This window comes from Bos mutus, chromosome 29, assembly GCF_027580195.1.
Source record: "Bos mutus isolate GX-2022 chromosome 29, NWIPB_WYAK_1.1, whole genome shotgun sequence".
Taxonomy (NCBI): Eukaryota; Metazoa; Chordata; class Mammalia; order Artiodactyla; family Bovidae; genus Bos; species Bos mutus.
Window position 1 is genome coordinate 8,409,831 of NC_091645.1, and position 21,720 is coordinate 8,431,550.

Here is a 21,720-nt window from a genome sequence, read left to right on the forward strand (position 1 = left end):
GGGGGCGGGGTTGTCCTTTCTAATCCCCTTAACAAGCTCAATCCAATTTTAAAATGAAAACTAGAATCAGTTTAATCGTTTCTTCTTGGCAACTGAGCTAGATGCAAGAAGCCAAAGCGGTAACAAAATACAGCAGCAAGCCCCAAAAGAGAACTATAAAGAAAGTCAAATGATTTATAACAAACTCTAATTTTAACATTCCTTGAAAATTCTTTGGTGCTAAGCCTTTTTTCATGGATGCTAAGCCTTTTTTCATGGATATTCTTAGGTGCTAAGCCTAAAGACAAAGGCTGAGCATGGTGTAGAAGTGTGACAATTAAATGGACTGCACAATACTGACTGAACCCTAGACAGAGGGAGGAGGAAAGTGTTATAAAAGGCATTACTGGGAAAACTGGCAAAACTTTAATGCAGAATACAGACAAGAGTACTGTATTAATGTTAAATTTGCTAAATTTGATCATTATACTGTGATTATAAAAGAATATCCTTGCTCTAGAAAACATATGCTGATGTATTTAGGAGTAAAGGGTATGATATCTATAACATTTTCAAAATTTTCAGGGAAAAAATATCCAGAGAACCATAAATGTAACAAAATTAATGAATATGGCTCCTCTGTCCATGGAATTCTCCAGGCCAGAATACTAGAGTTGGTAGTTGTTTCCTTCTCCAGGGAATCTTCCCAACCCCAGGATCAAAACCAAGTCTCTATATACTGCAGACAGATTCTTTACTGTCTGAACCACCAGGGAAGCCCAAATGAATACGGAAGAAGAATGTAAAAAATTCTTTACACTACTCTTATAATTTTTCTCTAATTTTGAAATTATTTCAAAATACAGTTGCTTTAAATCTCTTACTGCACATACCTATGGCTGATTCATGTTGATGAATGGCACAAACCAATACAACATTGTAAAGCAATCATACTCCAATTAAAAATAAATTTTAAAAATCCCTACTGCAAAAAAAAATGTTTTTTAAGTATCAGAAATGATTCTTTCAGAATTTCATTCCAAACACTATCTCACAGCAGGGCCCTAGCCAAAAAACAAAAAAGGTAAAGCCCCATGATAAGGTGCCTAGTTGAGGTGTGTGAAACACAAAATACCAGCCTTCTCTCTCATCGGAGTATTCTAAAAAGCTCTAACACCTTCATGACTCTATTTTATTCACATAAATATATAATTCCTCTTTATACCACAGGTGAGTTAATCAGCAATTTCTTATTCTGTTAAGTACAATCACATATTAAAGTGCTAAAGACACAATGTAAGACATTTCAGCTCCACGTCAGTGTTCTTACTCTGTCTGACCTAGTGCCCTGCTCCCCACCTGCTCTTCCAATCTTGGCCTCTTCTGCTTCCCATTCTCCACATCATTCTCCACTGCAGATGTCACTGGGATTCTCCCTGACTGAGGCACTGAGCCACTTCCTCATTGTATCTCGAAACACTTTAAAATAGTTAACCTACAGAAAAAAGGAAGGTTTTAAGTTGAACTTAAGCACGTGTATGAAAGAATATGTAGATGTGGCTTAAACAAACTCTTCAAATAGTATATGAGCTCGACAAATATTTACCTTTGACAGACATATGCATATAAACACATATAAATATGCATAATATAAAATTTTTCAGTTACATATTTTTGGTAAGAGAAACTGTTTTCACCTTTCAAGTTCAGAACTAGAATTTTAAATCTTAAAAGATACTGTACTCATGTTCTTTATATAGTATGAACCAAAACTTCTTAAAGTCAACATTACATGGATTTCATTATTCATATATTACAAGTTTTAACAGATGTTTGCAACAAGTGAACACCAGCACTCAGTTGACTACTATATGAATGCTGAGTTTTTTGGTGTATCTTACAGTTTAATAAACGCTACTAAGGCTAGATACCAACTTCAGAACTCATATAAGACATTTTAAGAAAAGCTTTCTAAAAGTAACGTAAAAAATATTCAAAAAGTACTGTGAGATCTGATAATCATTATACTGTACAACTATAAATACTTACATGTATGTGGTAAGTAAATTTCTAACTCTAATTACAGATACCTTTTGGGTCAAGGAGATGGACACACATGACAAAGTAGTCTATCTCCCAAAAAACCTCATTAAGAAAATCAGGGATGCAGCCCAGTGAGAAAATCCCCAGTACAACCTGGACCCGACCATGAAATGCTTCTCTGGACCGGATTCAGTCCAGAGCAAAGGTGAGCAGATAATCCTTTGTCTCTGTATTCAACTCTAAGGGTGTGAAAATTCTGAATTTTGGGGAAAAAATATAATGTAGAGTATTTATCATAGATCTTTTGGCTTCCTATTATCCATATCTGACTCTCTCACATGCTACTAAGAGTTGCAATGGTGAACTTCAGTATGAAGATAATGAGAATGGAGGTAAATATCCTTAATTTAAAATAAATCACCAAAATGTGATTTTGCTTTTTCTGAAATGTGATTTTTGCCATAAAGTTTTTGTTGTCATATTCAGAATTTCACTAAGTGGGCTAACATAGCAATGAAAAGTGGAGATGACACCCTAAAAAAAATGACCAAATTCAGGTTCAGAGTTGTCAAATACAGATTTTATTTTGTCAGTATTAACTCATGGTACAGTGTCAAAAGTTAACAACACGTATCATAATTCCTAGAGGAACCACTGAGAAAATACAAAGGTATAAACAAAAACAGTGGAAGAAATATGAATTTTAAGAATACTCAATCCAAAAGACCTCCTTCCCAAAAAAGGAGGAAAAACAACTAGCAGATAAAAATTTAAACCTAACCATATCAGTAACATTAAGTACTGATGGTCTAACCGCCTTATTTAAAAGGCAGAGATAGTAAGAGGCTAAAAAACAAGCACACCTAACTATATACTATTTACAAGAGACAAAGATTTATGTCAAAGATAAAAATACAGAAAAACATTGCATGTGAACACTAATCTTAAGAAAGCTGGAGAAACTATAAATTTTAGACAAAGTAGACATTAAGACATTACTTTAAGAAGACTTTTTAAGAAACATTACGAGAGAGACAGGGTATTTCATATTGATTAGAGGATCGATTCATTATCAATCTTGGACACTCATAAAACAAAAGGAGGAAGAATAGAGAAGAGTGTTACAACTTTTCTTTTTCTTGCCCCACTGCCCTCTTACTGCTCCTATTCAATATGGTGTTCAAAGGATTGGACAATGTAATAGCCAATAAAAAGGAAGTAAAAGGCATAAAAGTTAGCAGTAAGAAGTCTTTTTCATTGATGTTACGATCATCTATATTGAAAATTTTAGGATACAACCAGAACTATTAATAAAGGGATTTTAGCAAGATACTCAACGTGCTAACCTTTCCTTCATCCTTCAATATACAAAGTCAATAAACAACCAATCATATGACACCACCAAATGCTGGCAAGTACGTGGAGCAACAGGCACTCATATACTGCTGGTGGAAATGAAAACTGGTGCAGCCACGTGGAAGAGAATGCGGCAGTTTCTCACAAAATCAAACATACTCTTACCATAATATCCAGCATTCATGCTTCTTAGTATTCAAAGGAGTTGAAAATGTCTATATACACAAAAATCTACACATGAATATTTACAGTAGCTTTATTCATAACTGCCCAAGTATGAAAGCAATCAAAATAACATACAAAAATCTACACATGAATATTTACAGTAGCTTTGTTCATAACTGCCCAAATTTGAAAGCAATCAAAATAACATTCAGTAGCACAATAAACTGTGGAAAATTCTTCAAGAGATGGGAATACCAGACCACCTGATCTGCCTCTTGAGAAATTTGTATGCAGGTCAGGAAGCAACAGTTAGAACTGGACATGGAACAACAGACTGGTTCCAAATAGGAAAAGGAATTCATCAAGGCTGTATACTGTCACCCTGTTTATTTAACTTATATGCAGAGTACATCATGAGAAACGCTGGACTGGAAGAAACACAAGCTGGAATCAAGATTGCTGGGAGAAATATCAGTAACCTCAGATATGCAGATGACACCACCCTTACAGCAGAAAGTGAAGAGGAACTCAAAAGCCTCTTGATGAAAGTGAAAGTGGAGAGTGAAAAAGTTGGCTTAAAGCTCAACATTCAGAAAACGAAGATCATGGCATCCGGTCCCATCACTTCACGGGAAATAGATGGGGAAACAGTGGAAACAGTGGCAGACTTTATTTTTCTGGGCTCCAGAATCACTGTAGATGGTGATTGCAGCCATGAAATTAAAAGATGCTTACTCCTTGGCAGGAAAGTTATGACCAACCTAGACAGCAAATTCAAAAGCAGAGACATTACTTTGCCAACAAAGGTTCGTCTAGTCAAGGCTAAGGTTTTTCCTGTGGTCATGTATGGATGTGAGAGTTGGACTGTAAAGAAGGCTGAGCGCCGAAGAATTGATGCTTTTGAACTGTGGTGTTGGAGAAGACTCTTGAGAGTCCCTTGGACTGCAAGGAGATCCAACCAGTCCATTCTGAAAGAGATCAGCCCTAGGATTTCTTTGGAGGGAATGATGCTAAAGCTGAACTCCAGTACTTTGGCCACCTCATGCAAAGAGTTGACTCATTGGAAAAGACTCTGATGCTGGGAGGGATTGGGGGCCGGAGGAGAAGGGGACGACAGAGGATGAGATGGCTGGATGGCATCACTGACTCGATGGACCTGAGTCTGAGTGAACTCCAGGAGTTCGTGATGGACAGGGAGGCCTGGCGTGCTGCGATTCATGGGGTCGCAAAGAGTCGGACACGACTGAGCGACTGATCTGATCTGATCTGATCTGAGGTGAAACTATAAACTACAGTACATCCAGACAAGACAATATCGCATGCGTGCTCAGTCATGTCTGACTCTTTGCAACCCCATGGACTGTAGCCCACCAAGCTCCTCTGTCTATGGCATTCTCCAGGCAAGAATACTGGAGAGGGTTTCCATGCACTCCTCCAGGGGCTCTTCCCCACACAGGGACTGAACCTGCATCTCCTGCACTGGCAAGCTGATTATTTACCACTTAGCCACCTGGGAAGCCCTAATGCAGTATTACTTAGCACTAAAAATAAAATAAGCTATCAAGTGATGAAAAGACATGAAAAAACTATATTTAAACGCCTATTACTAAGCAAAAGAAGCCAATCTGCATGAAAAGATTTCACTTGTATAATGCCAACTATATGACATTCTGAAACAGACAAACCTAGAGACAATTTAAAAAAGTCAGTGGCTGCCGGTGGGGAGGTGAGGCAATGTGGTACATAGGCAGAGCACAAAAGATTTTTCAAAGCAGTGAAAATACTCTATATGACATTATAATTATAGATATATATCCGTAAACATGTGTCCAAGCCTGTAAGAGTGAACTCTAAGGTAAACTGTGGACTTCGGGTGATTATGATGCATCAATGTAGGTTAAAAGAAAAAAGCATTTTGGTTAATGATGCTGATAATAGGACAGACCTAAGCATGTGTGGGAGCAGGGGTATATGAGCAATCTATGTACCTCCCTCTCAATTTTGTTATAAACCTAAAACTGCTCTTTAAAAAAGCCTGGTTTTTTTTTTTTTTGGTTTTTTTTTTAAACAATTGTACTTCTATATATCAGTAATAAGGGCTTCCCTAGTGGCTCAGCTGGTAAAGAATCCACCTGTAATGCAGCAGACCCTGGTTCAATTCCTGTGTTGCAAGTTTCCCTGGAGAAGGAATAGGTCACCCACTCCAGTATTTTTGGGTTTCCCTGGTGGCTCAGACAGTAAAGAATCCACCCGCAATGTGGGAGACCTGGGTTCAATCCCTGGGTTGCAAAGATTCCCTGGAGGAGGGAATGGCAACCCACTCTAGTATCCTTGTCTGGAGAATCCCATGGACAGAAGAGCCTGGCAGGATATAGGCTAAAGCCCGTGGGGTCGCAAAGAATCGGACACAACTGAGCAACTAAGCACAGCACAGCATACCAATAATAACTGGAAATCTAAAGTAATTTGAGGGGCAAGAAAAAGCCAAAAAGGTAAACAATAAATAGGTAAACTATAACCTATCAACAAAATGTAATTCTATACTACTATTTTAAACAAATAGGGAAAAAAGGACCATACACTTCACATCCATGTTTCTGAAAACCTTTTAATGCATATCATCTTTTGTTTTAAAACACATGAAAATCTCATCCTGTGTTTCCACTTCAGCCCATCTAAAGACCAGAGTGTGTCTGTTTCTCACTCTATAGTACCTGACTGGTGGAAAAGGAGGGTTAAAAAAAAAAAAGAGAGAGAGGAGAAGATTCAACAGTAAATACTTTTTAGCACATCAAAGTTTCATAAAAATTTAATTCCACATGAAATAATATTAAGTGAAAATGGCAGAAAATAGCAGTTATAAACATATTAACTATATATACATATAAAACAATGCATAGGAATGTGAATGTAGGTTTCTACTTAAATTTACTTTGGAAAGTGAAAAGATCTATATCATTTAGAATAGTGAATAAAAATCTGGGTATCTTGATTCTAATCCCTGCTCAATTTTAGAAACTCTCTTGAAACTTTCTAGATCTCAAGTGTCTCAACAGTAAATTTAAGGATTGGATGAAATTATTTCTAGGACCTTCTATTCTAAAATTCCATGGCTTATTCTTTTATTATACTTGGCAAGGATATGCTCTATTAGTTTTCTGTAGTACCAACTACCTTTCTTATGATTCTCTAACAACCGCCAAGACAATAATGATCCGTTATCCACACCCAGTACACTTTTTCCAGGCCTCCTACATATTTATTTAAAACGCCATTTTAATCCAGGAATTCAGTTCCACTTGTAGGTGTTTCTTCTACAGAAATATAGTGCTAAAAAATATGTACAAAAATATATGTAAGAATGTTGATTGTAGCATTGCTATAAACAATTTTTAAAAAACGGAAATAATCCAAATTTCCATCAATGAGGACTCAGTTCAGTTCAGTCGCTCAGTCGTGTCCAACTCTTTGTGACCCCATGGACTGCATAACTAATCAAAGTGGATTAGTTAAATATTATTTTGGTACTGCATAACATACAATTGTTGCCTAAAAGTTAACAGTATTTCTAAGTGAAATATTTAATTTCTCTGACATCCAGTCTCTTGAAAGCCAGAGGCTAATAATATCCACCTCTAAATGTTGTTGTTAAAGAATAATGAGATAATACACACGAAAGCCCAGGACAATGCACTGCATGAGCAGATATTCAATGTTACCCTTTCCTTCATTCTTTCAACATCATAAAATCTTCCTAATTGGCTGCTCTGGCTCTAATCTCAACAAAATTTTCCAAGCCATCCCAGACAATGATTTTCCTAAAACATCATTTTTTAAAATATCATTCTCCTGCTCAAACACTTTCCTACCAGAGGAAAAAAAAAAATGAAACCCCACATGGTATAACCATCCCACAACAGCCTCACTTTACCTTTAAACCTTACTGCATCCCCATCTGAGACTTCCCAAGTAGAAGTCTATCATGCTACCTTTAAAAGTCTCCTCCCGTCACTTGAAGGTGTGGTGTACACTACTGCTTTCATAACTTTGCTGACCTCCTTATGCAATCAACTTCCCATCCTCCCACTTCCATCCCAACCAAATCTAGTCATGCTTCAAGCTCATGCTCCAGGCTAATCTTCCACTGAGCCATTTTCAATTATCTCAGGTCACTAATCTGCTTCCTATGAATACTGTCTTGGAGTGGTTTTAATATTCACACACAGATATGGAGACCTAAACGAAAGCAGTCATCAATTTGAAGTGTATGTGCTAAGGATGAAGTAGATATACACCAGAGTTTTCACAAAAGCAAGTATTTTTCTTCTGTAATTTGTTTAATGGAAATGTCTAAAGCAATTTCTAGTATACTTCCCAAGTTTTTTAATAATTAAAAATTATAATACAGCAAAAGACCTATAGTGCCTATAGCTAACTACTTTTTAAAATCTAAGTTCCACACAAATTTTATTTTTGTCAATACTCCCTTTTATGTGCTGATCCGAGTTTGCATATAATTCCTATAAACCAAACAATTTCTTTATGTAATACTCCCAGTATTTCTTAATTTTTACTAAGTTTTTAATTCAATGTCTCTTCCACACTAAACACCAAGCACAGTGTATCTAAAGATAAAAATTGCAAGACTGATTTAAACTTTCCCAATTCTCTAACCACCAAACTGTATTTCCTAAGCTTGTGCCTTTTATTTATTTACTATTTTAAGGATTTCTAGATCCCATGAAAAAAGAAAGAAAGAAGGGCAGTTTCTTCTCGTTTAATATCAAACCTTCCCTTCTACATTTTAAGAGTTTAGTCCCATACTAATTCTCAATCATTATCTCAGATTGTTCCAGCATCAGCCTAAAAAATGTATGCATTGTGTAAACTCCTTTTCAGAACCCAAGAGTCACAAAGAATCTTCTATCAAAATAAAACTCACAGTAACTGGTTTTAAGATCCCCTATCCACTGAAATTCTCTCAACAGAGCCCTCTGCTCCTCACATTCTCCAACCAAAATCTTTCAATGCAAAATTAAGAAATCTGTTCATCATCCAGAAGAGAACCGCAAACACTACCAAAGTTTAACATGAAATCTGCTTCATTTGAACTATCCTCCTTACTCCAAAAAATTCTGCTAGATTCTTTAATAAATTCTCAGTTCAATCACAATTGCCTAAAGTTACTTCAACAAGTCTCTCTTCCACCCTGCTGTGCTAATTAGCTAGATTTGCTCAATGTAATAAAGTTTATAAAAGGCATCTCAAAGCTTCAAAAAAATAAATCCATTACAAGTCTACCTATTTTTAAATTGCAATAATACACAATTCCCAAATATAAAAGTCTAATCTTTTCTGCATAAATTAAGAATTCTAATATTTTAAACACCCAAAAAGTACTTTTCCAAACATACTAGCAAAGAACCACCACAGCATTTTATCATTTGTCTAATGCTGATAATCACTCAGTTCAGTTCAGTCACTCAGTCGTGTCTGACTCTTTGTGACCCCATGAACAGCAGCATGCCAGGCCTCCCTGTCCATCACCAACTCCTGGAGTTTACCCAAACTCATGTCCATCTAGTCAGTGATGCCATCCAACCATCTTATCCTCTGATGGACCCTTCTCCTTCTACCTTCAATCTTTCCCAGCATCTGGGTCTTTTCCAATGAGTCAGTTCTTCACATCAGGTGCCCAAAGTATTGGAGTTTCACCTTCAACATCAGTCCTTTCAATGAATATTCAGGACTGATTTCCTTTAGGATGGATTGGTTGGATCTCTTTGCAGTCCAAGGGACTCTCAAGAGTCTTCTCCAATACCAGAGTTCAAAAGCATCAATTCTTCGGTGCTCAGCTTTCTTTACCGTCCAACTCTCATGTCCACACAACTACTGGAAAAACCATAGCCTTGACTAGATGGACATTTGTCGGCAAAGTAATGTCTCTGCTTTTTAATATACTGTCTAGGTTGGTCATAGCTTTTCTTCTAAGGACCAAGTGTGTTTTCATATCATGGCTGCAGTCACCATCTGCAGTGATTTTGAAGCCCAAGAAAACAGTCTTCTCTCACTGTTTTCATTGTTTCCCCATCTATTTGCCAAGTGATGGGACTGGTGCCATCGTCTTAGTTTTCTGTATGCTGAGTTTTAAGCTAACTTTTTCACTCTCCTCTTTCACTTCCATCAAGAGGCTATTTAGTTCTTCTTCATTTTCTGCCATAAGGGTGGTATCATCTGCATATCTGAGGTGATTGATATTTCTCCCAGCAATCTTGAATCCAGCTTGTGCTTCATCCAGCCCAGCATTTCACATGATGTACTCTGCAAATAAGTTAAATAAGCAGGGTGACAATACACAGCCTTTTGATGTACTCCTTTCCAATACTGTTGGAACCAGTCTGTTGTTCCATGTCCAGTTCTAACTGTTCCTTCTTGACCTGCATACAGATTTCTCAGGAAACAGGTCAGGTGGTCTGGTATTCCCATCTCTTTAAGAATTTTCCAGCTTGTTGTGATCCACACAGTCAAAGGCTTTGGCATAGTCAGTAAAGCAAAAGTAGTTGTTTCTCTGGAACTCACTTTGGTTTTTCGATGATCCAACAGATGTTGGCAATTTGATCTCTGGTTCCTCTGCCTTTTCTAAATCCAGCTTGAACATCTGGAAGTTCACAGAGTTCATGTACTGTTGAAGCCTGGCCTGGAGAATTTTGAGCATTACTTTGCTAGTGTGTGAGATGAGTGCAATTGTGCAGTAGTTTGAACATTCTTTGGCATTTCCTTTCTTTGCAATTGGAATGAAAACTGATCTTTTCACAAACGACTGACCCAGACTTGCCCGTGTATCCAGGAGTCTCCAGCAGAGGCATGGGTCGACGGTGGCCTGCTGCAGGGTCGGGGGCGCTGAGTGCGGCAGTGTGTGCATGGGACCTTTTGAAGGAGGTTGCCATTATCTTCATTACCTCCACCATAGTTTGGTCTCAAGTCAAACAACAGGAAGGGAACACAGCCCCACCCATCAACAGAAAATTGGATTAAAGATTTACTGAGCATGGCCCCGCCAATCAGAACAAGACCCAGTTTCCCCCTCAGTCAGTCTCTCCCATCAGGAAGCTTCCATAAGCCTCTTATCCTTCTCCATCAGAGGGCAGACAGAATGAAAACCACAATCACAGAAAACTAACCAAACTGATCACAGTGACCACAGCCTTGTCTAACTCAATGAAACTATGATAATCACTAAGTCTCTATGTATTTTAAGCTGCTTTATTTCTCTTTAATAAAACATTCTGCTTTACTCAGTACAAATATTGCCTTGAAATTTCATTCTGTTTTCATAACTAAAACTATCAAAAGCCATGTTATAGTTCTGGAAATGATGAGAAATAATGTATTTTTTAAAAGACAGGAGAGTAAAAGAACTATTTGTATTATCAAAATGGAAATAAATCCATTTTCCTGAAATGGATTAGGTATTATTTTGGGATTGTGTTTTGGACTGTTTAATTTCAAACAGAAATCATAATGTCACTGACTAATTACTATTGACTAATTACTGTAATTGGTTAAAGCAATTATATTAACTAATTTTTGATTGCTGAATTTTCTCTACACTGGATGAGATAACACAATAAGGAAATGTCTGGGTTTTTATGATCTCTGAATATATGTCCACTGCCCCTCAACCTTTTGTGTGTCACAAGAGAAAAGGGGAAAAGATAGCCGAAGACAATAAAAGCATGACAGGAGAAAGCAATTTTCACTATTCGCAAGGCATCTCCTTCAGGGAATATAGTGATGATCATAAACGAAAAAGAGACACTGAATCCCTTTCCAACTCAAAATGCTGGCACAGAGCAAAGAGAAGTGAGGGTAAGGTGACAACAATTGACCATTAATAATTAATATGTCTTCAAAAACAACCAAGGGTCCTGGTGTACTAGATGACGGCCAATATTAACCTTAATCAATGCGTGAATCTGGGTATAAAGTAAGTCTGCATTTTCCAGCTATGCAAAGGTTAACAGTTGGTTGACTACTAGCCTACTGCTACCGCTACTGCTAAGTCACCTCAGTCGTGTCCGACTCTGTGCGATCCCATAGACAGCAGCCCACCAGGCTCCCCCGTCCCTGGGATGCTCCAGGCAAGAACACTGGAGTGGGTTGCCATTTCCTTCTCCAATGCAGGAAAGTGAAAAGTGAAAGTGAAGTCACTTAGTCGTGTCCGACTCTTAGCGACCCCCTGAACTACAGCCTATGAGGCTCCTCCGTCCTTGGGATTTTCCAGGCAAGAGTACTGGAGTGGGGTGCCATTGCCTTCTCCTAGCCTATTGCTATACAAACAAAACCCACCACTTTGTTTAAGGCATTGCTACCATGTAGGAAATGGCAACCCACTCCTATATTCTTGCCTGGGAAATCCCATGGACAAAGGAGCCTGGGAGGCTACAGTCCCTGGGGTCATAAAGAGCTGTACACAACCGACCACGCACGCACACACATGCACAAACACACACACACGCATCAAGTTCCAAAGGCTCTTCACACCCAAACCGAAACTGTTCTCTCTCTCTTACCCCAAGTTAGCTGCTTCTCCACTTAGGCTGCTTATTACTATTAACATTTACCAGTATCCATGTAATCTTCTAGCATGTTTTCCAACTAGTGATTTGTTTAAACAAACTATATAACAGTATCTATTTCCATTTCTCTTTCCTTTTTATATCAATACATATTTGTACAAACAAATATAAATATTCACTAGTTTATGCTTTACCTTAAAATGGAGCAGTTTGAGAGCTCCCAAGTGAGATGAATGCAGAAAAATGTCATTCCTTCCACTTTTTAACAAAAGGTGTTGGAATGGTTAGATATGCACTTGCCAAAATAAAAAAATTGAATTTCAATCTGTACTTTGCACTACATACAGAAATTTATTCAAGTTGGATCCCAGATATAAATGTAAAATCTAAAACTAAAAACATCTAGGACAAAATTTTTATAACCTCACATTAGGCAAAGATTTCTTAGAGGCAACACCAAAACCACAATCCAGAATAGAAAAAATTGAAAAAACTAACTTTACCAAAATTAAAAACATGCTCTATGTAAATCAATCAAGTAAATTTTTTAAAAAGATGCAAAGGAACAAATCATTAAATAAGATATCTGTAAACAAAACAAAAACAAAAAAACCCATCAACTTATGCTGTAAAGAGACAAACCAAAAACCAGAAAAAAAATTTCAAATCACATCTCATAAATAACTTGTGTCAAGAATATACACAGAACTCTCAAAACTCAATAATATGAAAACAACCCCATCTATAAAAAAACAAAAACAGATTTGAACAAACACTTCAAGGAAGATACAGAGACAGCAAATAAGCACTTGAAAAAATGCTCATATCACTCGTCATCAAGGAAATGCAAACTTAAAACCTAATGGGATACCATTATACAACTATTCAGCTCAGTTCAGTTCAGTCGCTCAGTTGTGTCTGATTCTTTGCGACCCCATGAATCGCAGCACTCCAGGCCTCCCTGTCCATCACCAACTCCCGGAGTTCACCCAAACTCATGACCATCGAGTTGGTGATGCCATCCAGCCATCTCATCCTCTGTCATCCCCTTCTCCTCCGGCCCCCAATCCCTCCCAGCATCAGAGTCTTTTCCAATGAGTCAGCTCTTCGCATGAGGTGGCCAAAGCATTGGAGTTTCAGCTTCAGCATCAGTCCTTCCAATGAACACCCAGGACTGATCTCCTTTAGAATGGACTGGTTGGATCTCCTTGCAGTCCAAGGGACTCTCAAGAGTCTTCTCCAGCACCACAGTTCAAAAGCATCAATTCTTCGGCGCTCAGCTTTCTTCACAGTCCAACTCTCACATCCGTACATGACCACAGGAAAAACCATAGCCTTGACTAGATGCACCTTTGTTGGCAAAGTAATGTCTCTGCTCTTGAATATGCTATCTAGGTTGGTCATAACTTTGCTTCCAAGGAGTAAGTGTCTTTTAATTTCATGGCTGCAATCACCATCTGCAGTGATTTTGGAGCCTGAAAAAATAGAAGGCCTAACACTGATCATGTGTGGACAAGGCCAGGGAGGAACTAGAACTTTCAAACACTACAGACTAAAATGTAAAACAGTAATCATGCTGCAAAATAGTCTGGCAGTTTCTTAAAAAGTTAGCACAGAAGTACCCTATGATCCAGTCATTCCACTCCTAGGTATTTATCTGTATTGTATTGTGTGTACACGCTCAGTTGTGTCCAACTCTTCACCACCCCATGGACTGTAGCCCACCAGGCTCCTCTCTCCATGGAATTCTCCAGTCAAGAATATCAGAGTGGGTTGCCTTTCCTATTCCAAGGGATCTTACTGACCCAGGGATCGAACCTGCACCTCTTGCATCTCCTGCACTGGCAGGCAGATTCTTTACCACTGAGCTACCTGGCTAACAGAAATGAAACCGTATGTCCATACAGACTTACACACAAATGTTCACAGCAGTTTTACTTTTATAAGCCAAAAACTGAAACAATCCAAATGTCCATCAACAAGTGAATGGATACACAATGGTGGTATACCAGACAACTACCCAGCAATAAATAGCAACGAATTACTATTGTGACAAGTTACTCTACAATGTGGATGACTGAAAAAGTCTTTGTCCTGACTGAAAGAAAACTCTAGAAAATGAAACATTACAGTGACAGAAAGCAGATCAGTAGTTTCCTGGGGTAGAAGGGGAGATAGGAGAGGGGATTACAAAGGAGCACTAGGAAACTTTTAGGGGTGATGGATATATTCATTATCTTGATTGTGGTAATGGTTTTACAGGTGTAAACATATATCAAAATTGATCAAAAGGTACACTTTAAATATATGCAGGTTAGCTGAACTGTGTGTGCACTCAGTCATATCCAACACTTTGCACCCCCCCAGACTATAGCCCTCCAGGCTTCTCTGTCCACGGGATTCTCCTGGCAAGAATACTGAAGTGTTTTTATACATCTTAAATGTGCCATAATGACAAGTTTTAAAAATAAAGATACCTTATTGAATTCACTTTGTAACTTTCATATGTACATAGATATAAATATCCAAATAAATAAACTGGCTTAGGCCAAATTTCCTCTTTCATATTTTCCTTGTCCTTTTTGATAAAGCGGTTTTATTAGCTTCAAAATCTAAACTGGGTAACTGCCTCTTCTCCTGTTCTCTAACACATAAGATATAAACAATCTGTTTCATAAAGGTGTAACTGAACTTTTTAACCCTTTCAGTCTGATAGTGGTATGTAGAAGGGAAAGGTATATTTTTAATTGCTCATTTTAATTTTTTTTGATATTTTATCTCATCATGATTTAAATTTGAGTCAGTTTAGTGTATTTTTCTAGAATATAGCCAATTTTATATGTTCCTTTACTGTTCTCAAATGTACTGGCATAAAATTTCTTGTAAATTTTACTAAACTGTATTAAAGTTATAGTTACGTCTCCATTTTCACATTTTCAAAAACACTGTGTGTTTTTCCCTAAATATACCTTTCAGTAGCTCATTATTTGTCTTTTCAAAGGATCCGATTTGTATTTCATTAAGTCCCTCCACTGTTCCTTTGCTTTCTGTTATTCATTTCTATTCTTTAGCACTATCATTTTTGCATCTACTTTCTTAGTTTGCTTAAACACTTAGCCCACTCATTTCCGTTTCTTTTCAAATATTCTCACTTAAGCCTATGAGTTAATCTCTTCAGTATTACCTTGAAGAAGAAGGACTCGTCCAGTTGTGTCCGACTCTTTGCGACCCCATGGACTATATAGTCCGTGGAATTCTCCAGGCCAGAATACTGGAGTGGGTAGCCGTTCCCTTCTCTAGGGGATCTTCCCAACCCAGAGACTGAACCCAGGTCTCCCACATTGCAGGTGGATTATTCACCAGCTGAGCCACAAGGGATGTGATGTTTTATTCTGTAGAGGCCTGGCGTGCTACAGTCCATGGAGTCGCAAAGAGTCGGACACAACAGAGTGACTGACTGACTGTAGAAGTTTAATTTCCACAGTTATTTCTTCTGCAACCCACCTAATTACTTTAAAATATTTTTAAATTTCTAAACATGACAATGCTTTATCTTTTGATTTGTAATTAGACTGCACTGTGGGCTGCACAGTGATAATCTCCCATTAGCTACAACTTGCTTCATGACTTGCTGTAAGGTCAAATTTCATAAATGTTCTGTGTACTTAAAAAATGTGTATGATCTAATTAGTAGTTTCAGGGTTCTATAGCATCCCAAGATTGTTAATTCTTCATTCAAATTTTCATTCCTTACTATTTTACTTGATGTATTGAGAAGTGTGTTAAAAATACCGATTATAAAGTTCTCTATATTTGAGGTTGTCTTTTATATTATACACAAATTCATGACATATACTTTTTCCTAGAAATATTTAAGCCTTCCTAGTGATGATCTCATTCTTAAGGAATGAACCTCTTATTCCTTGATAATGTTTTTGTGTTAGTCTCATTTTTCTTAAACACATCTATGACAGCTTCAGGGGAGTGGGGGTCCTTGCATTAGAATATTTTAGATGCATTATTGATAAACATCACTATAATTATTTGTTTGCTGTCTTTAAAAGAAATCCCATCCCAGAGTCTCCATGCTTTCTCTGTTAAGTTTATTCTGTTTACATTTATTTTGATAACTGATATATATGAAATTATTTCCACAGCTTTGTTTTCAATACAATGCATTTTCTTTTTCTTTCCTTTTTTTAAGTTTTCCTTACAATTTTAACAGAACTACTTAAAAGTAGAATCAATTTTATTACTCTTTCTAAACAACAGCACCTCAGAAAGCTTACTCAGACTACTACCTCCTTCAATTCTTATGCATTTATTTACTGTATTGTTTCATATAATCAAACTGTCCCAATTTGTCTATGCTTACCAATTTCTCTGCTAACTTTGAGTCTTTCATCCTCTTCTACATTCTGGATTCCTTCCATCAAAGTTCCCTTCCATCAAAGTTCAACTACCTACAGCACTTCTTTCAGCAATGGTCTGTCAGTAGCAAACTCTCCATCTCCACCTGAAAACGTTCATTTCTCCTTCACTGTACAATGACAATAACCAATGAGGGTTATGTCATTTTTCCTTGGCACTTTGAAATACTAATCTAGAGAACTTTTACCTTCATTCATGCTGTTGATAAATCTGCTAAACTAACTGCTGTTCAGTTACAAGTGACTTGTCTTCTCTCTCTGGTTCCTTTATTAGTTTCTCTATATATTTACCATCCAGTGATTTCACTACAGAGTACTAGGTTGTCCATATTTTTTCTTACTTATAGAGTGTCTATTTTTATGCACAGTCACAGTAAGTGATTTTAGAATGACCATTTTCTTAATTTTCCCAAAGAGTTTTCAGAACCAATACCACATTACAAGAGGCATTAATTTACCACATACAATGGATGTCCTAGGACAATGACTGTCAAACTTTAGAAGGTAACAGAAACACCTTGGAAACCTACTGAAAAACTTGGACTCCAGCCAAGTCTTCTAATTCGGTGTGTCTGGGGTCCTATCACGTATCCCCATTTTCAACAAGTTTACAGGCTGATGCTGCTGGTAGGGGAATCATGTTAAGAACCACTTCCTTAGGGATTAGGAATAATTATCTCAAGGAACCCCTACTCAGAAGGACTGCAGGAATTCGTTGTTTCTTAAATCTAGAGGTTAGTCTTTACCATCAATCTAAACCATGTTTAGCTGTAAATATTACCCTTTCCCATTTCTCCCCACAGAAATCCAACTAAATAAATAACGGCAGCTAACAGTTCATTATCTGACCAGAAATGCTCCAGTTCATTATTCACAGTCCTCAAGGTAAAAACAGAATTTGACCCTATCATTCTCCTACTCAATTGTTCACTGGCTCCTCCTACAACTACAGGGACAAGTCTTTATGAGGGAGAGAAACATGGGCTTCAGAGTACATGCAATTTTTTTAGTGTTTCACTATGCTTATATTACACACTTTTTTGACACTATCCAATAGGTCTGTGATCAAAGCATGTTAAAACTCGCTAACCTATTAAATTCAAATGAGTCAGTGTGATTCAAAAGCTTTTCAGCCTTTCTAACCTATTAAATTCAAATGAGTCAGTGTGATTCAAAAGCTTTTCAGCCTTTCATGACCCATGCCTGCATCCTATGCCCCATGCCTTGTGCCATTCTGAGCACACCACGATTTCAAACTTTTATCATTATATCCATATTACCTCCACCTAGAAAAGAATGCCCAATAGGCCTCTCATAGGCCTGACAAACACCTACTCATCTTGTCAAAGGGTTTAATATCACCTCCGCCCAGAAATTTTCCCCAACCTACTAAGGGTTGCCTACTTGGTTGCTCCCTTTACCGATTCTCTAAGCACTTTATACAAACATACACAACTACTTTTCAACCGTCTAAATAATGGTCCAAACATGTTGTCTAAAATACGACTTTTCCTTAGACTCTACAGACTATTTCTAAGAGAAGATATATTTATAATCTAAGACTTTCCATGTTTCTTTTCATCTAGACTTTCAAAGGAACCAGACATCCATTGGGAGTAAATGTACCTAGTTCTATTTTCAGTTTCTACACAAAATACCTCAAGCATGTAAACAAGATTTGTCCCTCTAAGATCTAGCATCTGCAATGTCAATAAAACCAACACAACATTGAAGGGGTAATCAAACCTAAGAATTCAAAAATCTTCATAGAAAAAAAGGACTCTCGTATTTCCTACACAAGTCTACTCGGTTTACCTGTTTAAACACTGATGTATACATACTACAAATTTGAGAACATTCCTCTCATTATTCATTAAACACCCTCTCACTCAAAAATATCTCTTTATAAAGGTATACACCATATAAAGAGAATCACAGTGACTGGTTCTCTCCAGGGGCACAGGATGGGAGTATGAGGTCCCTTCACTTACCATTTTTCAAATGTGTATCATCTGATTTTTTTTTAAACAATGTTACATATTATTTTAGCAATCAGAAAAATATAATGAAAAGTGAAAAAAGCCATATTCTATGCTATGCTATTTAAGAAAAAGTTTAACTATGCAACTACTTTAATATATTATTCTTACCAGATTTAAGACCTGAAATTTTGAAGATGGCACTTGGTTTCCCATTCGTGACAAATCCTAGGAGTTGCCATACTGGCATTCCATTTGAATCAGGATAGGAAAAGTAGACAGAGCCTCCCATTCCTTCAGGAAATGGGACTGTTCCCAGCATAAAAACCACCACATGGTTGATATTTTCATAATCAGGCAAGTCAAAAACAAATTTATCCTCTGCCACTTGCTGTGCAGCTGTTTGCACCTAGAAAATAAGAAACTCACCTTAGTTCAATAGTTTGATAAGTTACTATAGCCCTTTTAGTGTTGCTGTAAGCCCTGTTAAAAGATACAGTTGACTACTGTCATCATGCCAAGCCTAACACTGGGTGAATCTGATACTCTAATTATGGAATTACCAAATACACCAGAGAGTGCTAACTTTAATAGAAAACCTAAAAATATATATCTAGGCTTAAAATGATTTAATGAATGCAATCTTTTAAAAACATGACTAAATTATTTGAGAAGAGCCTAGGAAAGACTATATTTAAATAATAAATCACTACAGCTTCAAAATGTTATAAAAATGAAACACCACACCATGAAAGCCTTATCTTCTAGTTTGAAGGTAAAGAAACTCCAGGTAATTAAAATGAGTAAGCAATCCATAAGTAGTTACTGTCAATTCTCATTATTTGCAGATTCCCTATTTGTCATTTTGCCTACTCACTAAAATATATTTGTAACCCCCAAATTACTAACCTTCAGTTCAAATACGGAGAATAAAACAAAGGAAGAAAGAACATAAACCAAACTGCCCATATTAGTATTAAATTCAATTTTATCAGTTTTTGGCATGCACACAATCTTAAAGGCATGTAAAATTATGGTACGTACAAATCCTCAAGCAAAATAAACATTTCTTAATGCCAACTCTGTCAAAAGCACTAGACATTCTGTAAATTTGTATTATGACAGTCTAATCCTCAACCCGAGGTAAAAAAAAAAGGACCTCTTTTACTTAAGAAAAGTTTTCAAGGAAAGAAAATTGACTTCCTAATTTTAGATTAGATGGACTTTTTTAGTAAAAGAATAATATTGTTAAGTGCTGAGGTACTCTAGGTCTCTTTACCCTTTATTTCGATTAACATGTTCAAATACTGCAGAATTAAGAGTCAAACGCTGTGAAAAAACGTTGCCATCAACGAACCCCTCCTGGATATCCATTACAGAGATGAGGTAATAAGTAAATAGACAAAGGCACTGCGCTAACTAAATTCCCTGCAAATTAGTTAACAACACGAATTCCATAGGGCCTTTCTATTCTTCAGGAAAAATCACACACATTTTAAAGGTCATTCATTAATGAAATTCATCCTCAGATTCCGCGGGTGGGCTGGTCATATTTCCTATCAAGGGCAGATGCAATCCAAACTTTTCACCAGTGTTATCTCCTACCAGCGCCAAAAGGCACCTCTCAGCCATTTAAGGGACAGACAAATTTTCTGAGGATAGCCAGGTCCAATTTCTCTCTCTAGTTCCTTACACTGTGTACAGTCTACATTGTTTAAAACAAATTGATGAAAAACTTAACAAAGAAACTGCAACATTTAACAAAGCAGGGAGAAAACATAAAAAGAACTCCTGGTGAAAAAATAATCAGGTCTGAAATTAATCTGAATGGTTTCTACGAAGGCAAGCAAGATTCACCCTCCAGATTATTCCTCAACAATTCCAGGTACTTATCTTATTTACCTAACAATTCATCAAGGAAGGCAATCTCTCTCTCTCTCTTTTTTTTTGCAATCTCTTTTTTACGCAATAAGGAAACTCGCTGCTCACATCATTTTGGAGTCATCACTGGCACGGCTCCCGATTAAGTTTCACGAATTTCTACCAATCAACTTCAAATTACGTTAAGCCTATTTTTATTAGAACCCTTCCAAAGGGACCCAGAAGTTAAACACTGACCGAACATCTTAACCTTCGACAGGCTGGACACTACCGGCTAGATCAAATTTACCTCGAATTCCCTTTCTGAGCTCAGGCGAGTATTTATACTGCCAACTGAGCTTAAGTTCCTCAACTGCAAAAGAAAACGAGAAGCACCACCTCACTAGCTACCGCTTAAGTTTGGGGTGCCAAAAAAGCGCTACGAAGAAAGCTGAAATGAAGCGCAGTGAACAAAAGGCGTGCGCTGCCTAGAGTACGGCACACTCAAGAAGAGGCAGTGAATACTGGGACTACTGTCAAGAGCGCTGGGGGCAAAGAAGGGCGCAAACCCAGCCTCCACGCTCACGCTCTCCGCCGGAAAGCAGATGGAAGGGGTCTTCCCCGAACCCGGCGCACCCCCACCCCCACTCCCAGTGGCCTCGCCCTTGGGGTGTCGCCCCCTTCCTAAGACCATCCGACCCTTTCCTCACCAGCCTGCCCGCCACCAAGCAGCCGAACATGGCGGCGGCGACTCCCCTCGGCCGGCAAGGATCCGAGGCCAAGGACTAGAAGTCCTGGGGCTACTGCCGTGGTCGAGCCCAAGAACCTTCCAGAACGTGGAATAGGCCTCCTGCCCCTCAGCTACATAGTGACGAGGACAGGGGCAGGAACGCCTTCTGCCTCCGCGACCTCTAACCCCCAGTTTCCTAACCAGCGCCTCTCAGGCGACGAGTACTTCCGGGGCTTTAGACAGGTGGGCCGGTTCCGGCTAAGACTACAAGTCCCAGGAAGCCCTGCGTCGGCTTCCGGGAAGGGGGCGCGCGGTATTTGCCCTTTGGATTGATGGTCCGCACTCAAATGAGCGGTTTCAAAGCAGGCTGGAGGTGTTGCTCACGTTTGTGTTACATTTCAGCGATTACATTGCGCTTTTACAATCATTTCTCTGGATCTTTTCAAAAACCGTGTGAGTTGGTTATTATTATCTGCATTTTGTGGGCGAGGAAATTGCCCAGAGTGACCAGCCCCAAATCTTCACACAGCACTCAGGGACGGAATTTAAATCCAAGTCCTGATTCAAATCCGAGTTTCTTTCTGCTATCAGTCAGTCAG

At 38.0% G+C, this 21,720-nt stretch overlaps 1 protein-coding gene across 1 annotated transcript in view; it reads right to left on the reverse strand.

Annotated features, from left to right (window-relative positions):
- HIKESHI (heat shock protein nuclear import factor hikeshi) overlaps positions 1-21,344 on the reverse strand; it is a 39,596-nt gene extending 18,252 nt beyond the window's left edge. Inside the window, exons 1-2 of the mRNA XM_005903467.3 lie at positions 21,102-21,344; positions 18,703-18,940 (exon numbers count right to left, since the gene is read on the reverse strand). Coding sequence (XP_005903529.1) covers positions 18,703-18,940; positions 21,102-21,131 — 268 coding nt within the window. The 5' untranslated portion in view covers positions 21,132-21,344. The remainder of the gene's footprint in view (positions 1-18,702; positions 18,941-21,101) is intronic.
- Between the last annotated feature and the right edge of the window lie 376 nt (positions 21,345-21,720).